Raw genomic sequence first — 12641 nt, 5'->3', positions numbered from 1 at the left:
TACAAGTAATTATTTTTTCAATAAAAAATTTTTTTGAAAGATATTCAATTTAATTAATGAATTTTCATGTTAATCATTATTCAAATACATTTTCGATAAAATTTATTTAATTGATAAATTAATAAATAAATAAAATAATAATATTATCTTGTCAACTTAAAAATTAGTTTCAAGTCTAAAAAAAAAATTAATTTTAAAAATTTCCATAAATTGAATTTGGATCCAATCTAATCAAGGAATCCTTAAAAAAAAATGAAAAATCCAGATTACACTTACTGACAACTTCAATCTGTATGGTGTGATTGATGGAGCCCTGAGCGTTGGAGGCAATGCATATATAACGACCTCTGTCTGTTTCGAGGACGCCATTAAAGTGGAGCGTACCATTAATGTCCTGAACGTGATCTGGAAACTTTTCTCCCTCGTGTTCCTTTATCCACCTGACAGTGGGGTTGGTGGCGCCTTGCGCCTTGCAGTAGACTTTTGTCGTCGAATTAAGTTCAAGTTTCTTGTCGACGGGGGGCGGTGAAAACTTTAGCTTTTCCTTGACGTTGAGCGTCGCGGGCTTGGATCTGATCGCGGGGAATCCTTTGGTGTGGATCTCGCAGGCGTAATTCCCCTTGTCGGCGAGCGACGTTGATCGGTAGTGAAGAGTGACGTTTCCATGCCGGTCGGTGACGCGATGTCTACTGGGTCCCCCAGTCTCTTTCAGGGGCTCTCCGTCTTTCACCCACTGGGCGTGAGTCACCGGAGCTTCCATCCCGGTGTAAGAGCACATCAGAGTCGCAGGATCGCCTTCCATCACTGAGAGCGGCTCTGGAGAGCTCGTTAGTGTCGAGGGAGTCGAAACTATCACTTGGACTACTATCTCGCTGGTACCCGCCAAATTTTCCGCGATACACGTGTAATTGCCTCCGTCATCAGACACTCGGGCCTTCGCGATCAGAAGAGTGTTGTCTTGCACTCGTACGGGCCCCGCGTCGCTTATCAAGTGACCTCGTGGGTCGCGCCAAAATACGCGGGGTCCTGGCAATCCTGCGGGCTCGAGGCAACTCACTTGGAGCTCTTGGTCTTGGCCTACTACTGCTATTTGGTCTGGTAACGATGGCTCTAATGATGCGTCTGATAGGTTGTGTAAGTCTGGAAATTATTGACATTTTTTTATGAAAATTAATTTAGCAGATATTTATTAAATTTTAATTCTTTTTTTAACGAATAAATTATGGCAAAAAAATTAAAAAAAAATTGATATGTAAAAATTTTTTAAAATTAAAAATGCAATTTTTAAAAAATTAATTTTCGGAACAAATTTATTGGATAAAGAAAAGTTTAAAAGTAGAATTTGTCCGATCGAAATAAAATAAAATAAAATAAAATACAGGCGTGAATAAAGTAAAGCTTACAAGCAATCTGCAGCTCAGCGGTGTAAATCTGGGCCATGCCGTCTCTGATACCGTGACAAGCATAGACACCTTGATCCCGGTGCTCAGCAGCGCGAATAACCAGGGTACCATTTTCAAAAGCCATTCTTTCGTCGTCCTCGTCGGCGAGTGGTCCGATTTCTTTAAAGTACCATTCAACGGAATCGGCATTCTCGTAGACGCAGTGCATTGACGCCTGCTCGCCGCGTTTGACAATCACATTCTGCGGGACAACTTTTATCGTAGCCGTCTCGTTCGCGGGCATTACCAGCGGATAACTTTCTTTTATAGGCGAAGATCCGGCTTCATTTCGCGCTAGGCATGAATACACCCCATTGTCTTTTGTGCTCACGTTCTGGATGTGCAGTTTCTTTTTGCTCTTCACTTTTATGTGCTCGTTTGTCATCAAGCTTTTAGTATTCCTGTTCGTTAAATGGAGCAAATATTAATTGATTTTGTTATTAATTATTTAGTATTTATGTTAAAAAAAATTCTCCAATCAAAATACAGTCTATTCGAAATTTAAATGGTAATAAAATTAACTTGATGTAAAATAAAAATTCTTGATTTGAGAATAAATTATAAAAATAATTTTTATCTTTCTCAAAATTTTTTTAAAGCCAAAAATTTTTTTTCATCTTGAATCAAGCGAAAAAATTTTTGATCTAAGACTAAAAATCATTTTAAATATTTAATACAAAAAAATTTAACACAAAACAAATTCGAAAATTTTGACAGTAAATTATTTGAGTGAATATTTACTTGAAAAAAATTTTTTAGACCTATATCAAAAATTTACAGAGTAAAATTCTTATGAAGAATTTTCTGAGCATTTAAAAAAATTTTTTTTTCATTCATTCAACAGCCAATTTAGTAAATCAATTTAAACTGAAAATATCTTGAAGCACAAGAGAAATTTTACGAAAATATGTTTTTGAATCTAGTGATTTTTTCAGTGTATAAAAACAATAAAATAAACAATGAAAATGATTAATTAAAGTAGAGAATAAGTGAAAATCAGTAAATGTAAAGTTATATATCAGACACGGCTCATCATGTTTCCCTGCTCACTTGAGGCTCAGCTTCAGCTTCAACTCGAGTTTCTATTCAAGTTCTATACACTCGCGCTGTTTTATTCATTAGAGACTCAAGTAGGGTGGTACGATAATTAGCGAACAAGTGACAGTACCAAAACGTGACGTGTCTTGTCAAGTGTCTGTTTATTATTACATACATACTTCTATATATATATATATATATATATATATATATATATATATATATATATATATATATATATGTGTGTAAATACTAACTTAAACCACTCGTATCTCATTTCACCGGAGCCATCCACGTGGCACCGTAATTCCACCTCACCACCAGGACGCACTGGAGAAGGAAACTTTGGCAATTCCAGAACTACCCGCGACTCGCTTATCCCTGAAACATTAAATTTCATTCATTTCATTAATTATTTATTTTATTTCTCATTAACACTACTCATTAACTTTTAATTAACACAATTAGCTGATTAAATTTATTTATTTAACTTAGTGGATCTTCAATTACTTTCCGAAAGTTAAATATATTTTTATTTGATTTAATTATTCGACAAAATAAATAATTAATTTAAAAAACTAAAGAACAAATCAAATTAAAAAATAAAAAATAATTTTTAATTAAAATATAAGCGTTTGGTATTTATTAAAAAATTTTTTCTATAATTTTATTCTTAAAAAAATCCGGGAATAAAATATTTATAATTATTTTATCAAGTACTAGATTTTTATTTGAATATAAAATTAATTTTTTGGTTTCAAATTTATTGAAAATTATTTAATACTTTTTATTTTATTTTTATATTAAAGCTATAATTTATTAAAATTATTATTATTATTGATTTAAAAGTCCTCGGAATAAAAACAATGTAAAACAAATTAATAAATTCTGGAGAGTTTTTCTCTCATAGAATTCTTTAAACCCAGAATTTCATTAAGCGGATTGGATATTGATTTAAAGGAGAGTAAAAAGGCAGTATCTAATGTCAGAGCCCTTTGGTCGTTTAAAATTAATCGAATCGTTTCTACAAAAAGGAAGATAATAAATAGAACGAGAAGGATAGATTGGAGTCAAAGAAAGAAGAAGAAACGAAGAAAATAAGGAGAAAAAGGGATGCAGAGAAGTAGAAGTAGAAATAGAAATATAAAAAAAGGGAATGGAAAGATCTTGAGACGACGTGAATGCACTCGGTATACAGACAGAGTAGCGCAGAACGTCAGGATAATCGATGCAAGCTTTTTTGGTAGAATAAAATTAACCCTCTTCTCTTTTATAATGATTGGTTTAATTTTAGTTTTTCGTCTTTTTTGTTATGACTCGTGTGTTTTGTCGCAAAGTTAAGTCGGAAAGAGAGAGAAAGAGACGACAATAGTTTTTGCGAGTCGGATTAAGCCCGAAGGCTGTGTAAATAGAATTGCGCTACGATTGGTCGGTGATGTTCTGATGTAGATGTCGACGTGGGTACACGACATAAAGAAAGAATGCAGGAGGACAAGAGAGGAGACTAACATACGGGATACGGGATACGGGATACGGGGGTTGTTTCTCAGTTGAGAGAGTGTAGTGTGTAATAGTAATGGGGGAGTGATGAGGATGAGTCAAAAGCAATTTACGAGTATCGAATACACATTTGCGGCTTCATCAATATGTATCACATTATAGATGTCAACTTGTTTTACAAGTTTATAATGATAACAACATAAAGCCCGTCAATATTCTCAGTTCTTAATTTCATGGGGTTGAAATAAAATACTAATCTTTACTATTCTAAATAGTAACAAGCTTCATTTTTTGTTCAATCTTAAATTAATATTTTTGCTATTTTTATGGTGATAATTAATGTTGCATTTAGCCAAGCAAAGAGTTAATGTTTACTGTAATAAATTAGGAATTAGAGATATTCGTGGAAAAATTTTCATATAGGCTGTATATTCCCTGATTTAATCTGGTCATATTAGGCCATGTCAGCCGGTGAAAAAATTTTCTAATATGGCCTGATATAAAAATTTTTAATATGTATTATAAAAAAAATTATACATATGCGTATCAGGCCATATTAGGAGATTCTTTCACGGGGCAGCTATTTTTTTGTGTGAATCAAATAATAATAAAATAAAAAGCAATGAAAGGGAAGAGGATTAAAATTAAGAACTAAATTAATTGATAGGCTATTAAGTTCAGCAAATAAAAAATAAGAACAAACACAAAGTACAAATACAAGGGAATCGTCACATTTTTCTTAAGGTCTCTTAACTTGAGTTAAGCTCGGCCAGTAAAATTTTCACTCAACTCAAGTCAGTATTAGTATCTGGCTCGGTACAACTTGAGAGCGGCTCTTGACTCTTTTAATTTTTGAGCCTGCTGCCGCGATCTTGGACTCGCTCTCAGCCTAGCCGGTTAGGTCTTTTTTTACTCTTTAGCTCTTCAGTACTCGGAAAAGCGTGTTTAAACGCACAAACGAAGCGAGAGATCAAAGGTCCCGCCACACGACCAGAGACTCGAGGGCGCAACGTTTATTATTATCATTCGCCCTCTCTCAAGTTCCCTTTACCCGAACCGTCCATAAGGAATTAACGTTTGTTTAAACAAACGGCTAAGCGGTAGTCTGCCACCACCCTGTTAAATAGATAAGTTAAACACCTTTTTTACAACTATTTTACACTCACTATTTTTACATCTCCTTTGTCCTTTTGTTACTTTTTTTATTTACTTATACTTTAATCTCTAACTCCAACTGATAATGTCCTGTATGTCTATTTATCTTGTTCGACAATTTTTTAATTTTTTTTTTTTCTGTAATTTGTTTTTTATTTTTATTGCTCAAGAAATTGCTCATTTGCCATTTTTAAAGAGCTACTATACTTAACACAAAAAACCTCTGGTTTTGAGGGATCGCGAAAGCGGTACGAAGGGCTATAATAAACACAAAAAAACGACCTACGGAATTTAAAGGGATCGTTGAGGGGCTGTATAATTGACATAACTTATTTTTTTGATTAATTTCATTTTTAAAAAATTGTTATGGGCTCAGATATTTCGTAAAAATTTAATATATTTTTTTTTTAATTTTATAAATTATTGTAGAAAAATTTTTTGTTATAATAATATAAACAAATATATACAAATGAATTCATAAAAAAAAAATTGTAATATAATTTCAAGAGAACAATGAGTTAATTAACCAACTTGATAATAAAATTCAAAAGTACCCAAGAACCTAATAAAATAATGGTAATTGAAATGAAAATAAAATTCTTTGAGTGCAGTAATGGACTTCAGTCCATTGTGGCCAGTAAAATTAATAAAAGAAACAATAAAAAATAACAGCGAATGTCGACGAATAGCTTTTACCACACAGCAACCAGCAACAAATGGGTATATAAAAAATAAACAGAGGTAATTTATCCGAAATAATTTACCAGGACTCTTCTCATCTCTGGTGGTTTTGTTTCAAACTTTTTGTTCGGCAACAAAAACGTTTACCTTTAAATGGATAAAACCAACTCTTATGCACCTATTGGCTGTTTGCTTTAATAAACAAGCTCCGCAATACTTTTCATCCACTAATGTAATGTAAGATTTTTATTTTCCTGTCCTCTGATATTTCTCTTATGCTGCTCGAATCCAAACAAAGAATTACCAAATACAAAAGTCAAATAAAAACAATAATCCCGTATATTGTATAGAAAAGACTCGACTAAAAAAAAAAATATTTATTATTCTAAAGAAATATTTTGATGAAAAGACAAAGTTGGAACGCAATCATCACGCGTTCTCGCTTCGCGACGAATAATCGTCCCGCTAAAATTCAAACCCTTACAAAATACAAATATCTCATCTAAGGCCAAAGTTTGCATTTCCTTTTTTTTTTTTTCGTTTTACTTCTCCTTGTATCCCAACTTTTCTCTATTCTTGTTATTCTGATCCATGCACATACACATAAATTACATCCATATATGCAACGCATAGAGATGTACAAGCTGCTTAAATAACAAGCGTTTTCCTCAGAAAAAAAAAAAAAAAAAATTCAAGTCGCGGATCTTCAGTCGCGAATAGTTCAGACCGCCACGATGTTAGCTGACTTTCATTTTCGGCACTTGTTCTTTCAAGCTTCTGCTCTATTCTGCACCACTCGTTCATTCGTTTCCGCTTTCGTTTACGATCGGCCGACTATGACGTTCATCTGTGTACATTTGCTTCTTTATTTGTTTTTTTGGTATTCTTCACCCCTTACCAAAAAAAAAAAAAAAAAAAAAAAAAATGGAGTTTACTCATCTCCACACATTGTATGTATATATTTAGTTTCTTGATTTTTTCTTCACCCTCTATTCTATCAATCTCGTATCTATACTCTTTATTTTCCTTTTTTTAATACTTTTCGCGAAATATTCCGTCGTGAAATGAAACGCCGGCACTCGAGGCGATTTCATCGAAATTAAACGTAGCGGCGCGGTGTACAAAAGAAAATTAAACTTGTCAGTCTTTGTTATTAATTAAATTTTTTTTGTGTGTTTATTTTTTTGTTTGGACAAATGAAATCTTTATTTCTAATGACTTTAATTTTTTTATTTTTAATAGATCGTTATTTTTATTAGACAAAAAAAAATATATTTTAAATTTACTTGTCAGATTTTTTTATGACAAATTTAAATTCAAGTAAATAATTTATTCTTGATAATTAGCTGAGGGTCGAAAGTTTAGACAGTAAAATTAATAATTAATTAATTTTTTGCGTTGCCTCAAAAATTTTCATTTTAATCATTTTCAATAACAACAATAAAAATAAATTTTATTAACTATTTTAAGTAAATAAATAAAATAAATTCAACGTTACAATTTTCAAAGTAATTAATTTGCATTAAAAAAAATCAATTAACTTTTTTTTGTATATAACTTTTAATTTACTCTTCGAATCAAAAGATAACTTTCTGAAGTAGATTCAGACAATTTACTAATTACGTCGAAATTTAACAAAAGATCTAATTAATTGTATCTTCATTCAACTAATTCTATTCAATCTAAACAAATAAAAATCTTTTCATTACTTGCTACTATCCCATAATTAAAATTTCGACTCCAAAATGTGTCTTAACCTTCGATCACACATGAATACCATGAATAAATCTTAGACATAATGACTGAAAAGTACCAAGGTGTAGTAAAGTAACGACTTGATTTTTAAAAATAAAAATGAAGGTAAAAAAGTGTAATGTAAAGCAAATAAAAGACATGACATCTTGTATTACTCTCGCGATCTGATCCGTGATCCGTATACTGCAACATTAACCATCTTCTTCTATTATCTCTCCATCACTCTCAAACATTACTCTTATTTTCTATACCATACTCTTATATCTCGACGTCTCGACGCTCGTGAGTCGTGAGTGTCCTGATAAGAGCCAGGGGAGTCTGCTCAAGGCTGCTATATATAATATATACGGTGTTACTCACATGCACACCTTCGTTATTATATATTAGTTATAGCTACATATATATGTAAGTGTGTGTCATATTCAGGTTCACTCACACTGCATGTAATATATAATATAAAAAATCTCCAGAGTATATTTGTGTGTGTAAGAAAAAAATGTGAAACTTTACTTAGGTACTTTACTAGTCTACTATCCTCGTAGTAGTTTTACTTGGCTTGTACCCACCAACCCACCAATGGAGGAGATCGCTGGTACATATATACATATATACATATATATCTATACAGGGGAAATAAAACGGGAGATCCCAGGAACTCTCGTCTATATCGTTGTCGTTGCCGACTCTGCTCTCAACTCTGTTGGTTCTTTCTCTTTCTCTTTCTCTGGTTTCACTGTATTAGGAGCAGAGGTAGTGGTAGTACAGTGCTGTCGGGGGTTGCGCAAGCCGTTGCCATGGCGACGAGCTTTGGGGTAAAGGGAGAAAAAGAGAGAGACTGTTGCGAGAATGAGAATGCCCGACCGAGAGAGAGAGACTCCGGGACTCGGTCGATGCGAACACACCATAAACTTTTATGGCTCTCGAAACTACGGGCCAGACGTGGTGTGTATGTATGATGTATGCATTCGTGTGTGTACGTGAGTTCGTTTTCCGATACCCGCAGCTCCAAAAATTCTAATATTATATAATATTGTATTGTATGGTATTTTATTGTCTTTGTTTTTATTTTTTTTTTTGAGATTAGTTTTGGTTGGACGAAGCTTTATTTGCTATTTTCTTGGAGAAAAATGTTATTATTTGTGGATCCTGTCCATCCGGCGACACTTGGGATCTTTGCGGTTTGTTGTGAAAAATTTTTTGGTAAATTGGTGATTTAATCACTGGTAGGTGGTTATTGGAAGAAGAAGTCAATGGTTTACTTTTTATTTATATTGGATTCTTTGCTGTCTAGACTCATTTTTATACTGAAATTTTATTATATTTTTTTTTCTGTAGTTATAAAAAAATATTAATCATTATTATTGTTATTTTAAAAAAAATTTGTAATATTAATAGAAAATTATTTTTAAAATATCTCAATAAAGTTTCCACAGCATCAAAGTCTAGATTTTATTGAAAAATTTCACGAGTTCAATCCACTCAAACAAAAAATTAATTAACAAAAAAAAATTATTCTGAATAAATTGCCGTCTGAGCTTCCCTCGAGTCCAATAATTATAAAATGAAACAATTAAAATAATTACACTTACATCACAGAAAAAAAGAATAAAAATTTTTTTCTCCTTCTTTCGACCTCCTACCTCTTGTATAGAGATCGAGATAGAAAAATGTGATTAATTATAATTATCATTAAAAATTGAGGAAAATAATGAAGGATTTTCAATTGAAAAATTATTCAATACGAATAATGAGGCAATGAGGCCTTTAGAAATTTGTACTAGAGAAAATGAATAAAAATAAAAAGCATAATAGATGTGGTATATATCCATAATATAAAAATGTATGAATATGATGTATGTATAATGTGTAATGTATAATGTATAATATATGTGAAAGAGCACTAGGCATCGAAGTGAATAATAATAATTCCCCCTGTAGTCTTGCTAACTCTTTCTTGACTCAACTCGTTTATTTAGTGCTTTTTTTGTTTTCTGGGAGTCTGGATTTTTGTTAGCAAAAGCACTATCTCATATCTCACGGGTCGGCGCTATCGCGCGTGTATAATATAATGCAGATCGACGGAGAGAATAAGAGTGAGCGAATAGGTAAAAGGGAAATGCTGTTGCTGTAGGTGGCGATACAGAGAAATAATTAAAATACAACCGTAATAAAAATAAAATTTTTTTAGTGTTTCAGTTAGTGGAGTTGCTTTGTAGGTACAATCCGTAGATAGGGCGTTCGTACAAACCAACGAGCATTTCCAATTAAAATAATTGCAATTTTAATGGCCAGTACTGACTACTGACTGCTCTACACACTAATTCTGAGTACTTTCACTAAAAATCCACGAGATTCGATCATTTGCTCCTCATAACTCCACTTTAATGTATACAATCTCATTTTTTTTTTTTTTTTTAAATGACATTTTTAAGGTAAAAAAATTTTATTTTCACTAGAATTGATCTCTGATATAACTAGTGAAATTTTTGATATAAAGAAAAAGTTTAATCGGCTGAATAAATAACAAGTAACAAATATTGCGATAATCGATATCGAGTTACACAAATATTTGTATAATTAGATGAAAGAAAACGTGGATGTTTGTGAACGACCGCATATGTAAAACCCCGCTGATAGGCATGTGATGTATTGACAAAGTGATATTATACATCGGCATCCAATCCCGGCTCTAGATGTATATCTCTACACATATGTATGTATGTTTGTATGATTTATAGGAGATTTGTGCAAAAAGACACAGAATTTCAGTGTGTAGCATGCAGCTCTGTCTCTGTGAGAGGGCTTCAGTCATCTCCGAAAGAGTCATTCACTGTCTAAATGAATATGACAATTTATGTGATATATTTTGATTGATTTATTTGTATACAGGGGAGATTGCAGCGCGATGAGACGCCAGAAAATAATCGAGGGAAAATGAAAATAAATTTATTCGACTTCCTGAGGAAAGATATTATTTTCAAAAATCGGGAAGTTGTTACCAAATTTCCTGATGGAATTTGTTGTCATTATATTTTTTTATATATTTAAATTGAAATCAAATATTGACTATGAAAATATATTAAATAAGAACATATGTTAAACAAGGATATTTTTCTCCCTTACATTAGGCAGTTACCAAAGTTTAAAATTGAGCAAAAAATAATTACGTGCTGTATTGGGATTTGCATACATATTTTTATTTTAAACACATGTGTGCTTGGTATTCAACACAAACTGTAATGTCCCCTTCGAAATTCGCTCGGATCGAATATAAACGCGGGGCACGTTTGCAATATAGTTTTATCTCTTTCTCAAGTCTCGAGCTGTGAGAAGCTCGAGAATTAGATAATTCGAGGGAGAAAGCGCCAGTATAATAAAACAGAGAGAATAAGCAAACTAAACATAGCAGGGCTTTACTTGGCGCTACGCTGGCAAACTGGTAAACTGGCTGGTGTGCTTTTATAATACATATACGAGTAGTGTAGAATCGCTGACCGACTGCCTGGGACTCTCACACCCCAATAGTTTATGTTTGTAGAGATACGGCCTATGTAGAGCCTTATTTGATGTATCATCGCCCTATCAAACACAAGCACGAGTTTAAGCTAAGGACGCTCGATAAAATCAAAATTATTCGCGGACGCGTGGCTATATTTTTTTAATTCAATTTTTTTCTTTGTGCTTTTTAATCGAGGGGTTGATAATTATCGACATGCTCCTTTTGGTAAATTTTTAATCAACTGCTTTTTAAATGCTTTGTTTCTTTTTTTAAGTTAATTTTTGATTATCAAAGGAAGCATATTAAAAAAAAATTAAGATATTTTGTCGGAAAATCTTTAATATGCTCATTGATGTATCAAAAAATTTCAAATATAATTCTATCGCTTATTTTTTAACGATTTAATTAAATTTCATTTTATTTAAACTAAAAAAAAATTTTTTTAAGTATTATTCGCCTCGGATAAATTTGAATTTCAAACAAGTATGTTATAAATATATAGACTGAAAAACAAATTAACTTTTAATAAATTAATTTTTATTCTGTGTAAATATATAATCTTAAATTTTAAGCCCATCAAGTGTAAAACATCTTTCTACTCAGGATAATATAAATTTATTATCTCAATTCATAAGTGAAAATTTTTCGATATCAGATGGCAGGATAACTTAAGAGCGTAAGTACTCTGTTTAAAAATGAAAGTGTTTGATACTCGGACAAAGTGATTAAGAGCGTGAAAAATAATGCATTTATTCAGAGTGAGTACACATTTTTATCTCAAGTAATCCATAAGATTAAAGAGACCGCCGCGAGGCCCCATAGTCAGCAACTTTTTCCAGTCTTTGTAACATAGAGTATCAAGTACCAAGTGTGTAACAGTAATCACACCCCCAAATGATCGACAAGTGGAGGATTTTCTCTAATTTTCCCCGAACCATTTTTTTAGTCCGAAGAAAAAAGAAAGAATTTAATAATTTTATTTTTTCGCTTTTTTTGATTTGTATTCTCAAAAAAAAAGAATTTGAAACAAAAGACTTGTTTCTTAAGTTGAAAGATAAAACTCGTTCTCGTATTATAAATAAGAGCCTTTAGTTGAGAAAAAAGTAAAAAAGTATAGATGATAAAAAAGGCGGCATTTATTTTCTGGCTTTTTAAAACACGGAACTTGAACAATTAATTTTTTTCTCACTCACTAATAGCTTGCCTTGAGAACCTTCAAAGACAATGACAATGACAATGACACTAAAAGATATCCTCATTGTTGGGAGGTGTGATACGCGATATATAATATAACATAATATAACACTACACGCTAAATACTAAAATCCAAAGATAAGAGACGAGCAGACAAAACATCAATGGAAATATGAGCCGAGTAATTTACTCGCTTTTATTTCGCGTTATCCTCGTTTGTAGACGGTAAATCGAGACACTCATTTATAGTCTGCACAGCGACTCAAAATCTTGTCCATAATATAACTGGGGATGCGATTTTAATTATGCTGTACCTACGTACTACATTTGGGGTTGGGCCCGCACCAACTCACAGTACATTGCACCACTGTATCAAT

The 12641-nt window shown here is 32.2% G+C and overlaps 1 protein-coding gene across 1 annotated transcript in view; it reads right to left on the bottom strand.

The window, feature by feature from the left end:
- The window catches only part of LOC141524802 (inactive tyrosine-protein kinase 7), a 29491-nt gene that overhangs the window by 2667 nt on the left and 14183 nt on the right, over window positions 1–12641 (bottom strand). The window contains exons 3-5 of the mRNA XM_074238885.1: window positions 2738–2861; window positions 1404–1843; window positions 277–1140 (exon numbers count right to left, since the gene is read on the bottom strand). Of these exons, the coding sequence (XP_074094986.1) occupies window positions 277–1140; window positions 1404–1843; window positions 2738–2861 (1428 nt within the window). The remainder of the gene's footprint in view (window positions 1–276; window positions 1141–1403; window positions 1844–2737; window positions 2862–12641) is intronic.

The sequence above is a fragment of the Cotesia typhae genome, unplaced genomic scaffold (assembly GCF_013202065.1).
Source record: "Cotesia typhae breed Kobodo isofemale line unplaced genomic scaffold, CoteBio_Ctyphae contig_23, whole genome shotgun sequence".
Lineage (NCBI taxonomy): Eukaryota > Metazoa > Arthropoda > Insecta > Hymenoptera > Braconidae > Cotesia > Cotesia typhae.
The sequence above is the reverse complement of the archived record's forward strand: the minus strand, read 5'-3'. Positions and strand labels throughout refer to the sequence as shown.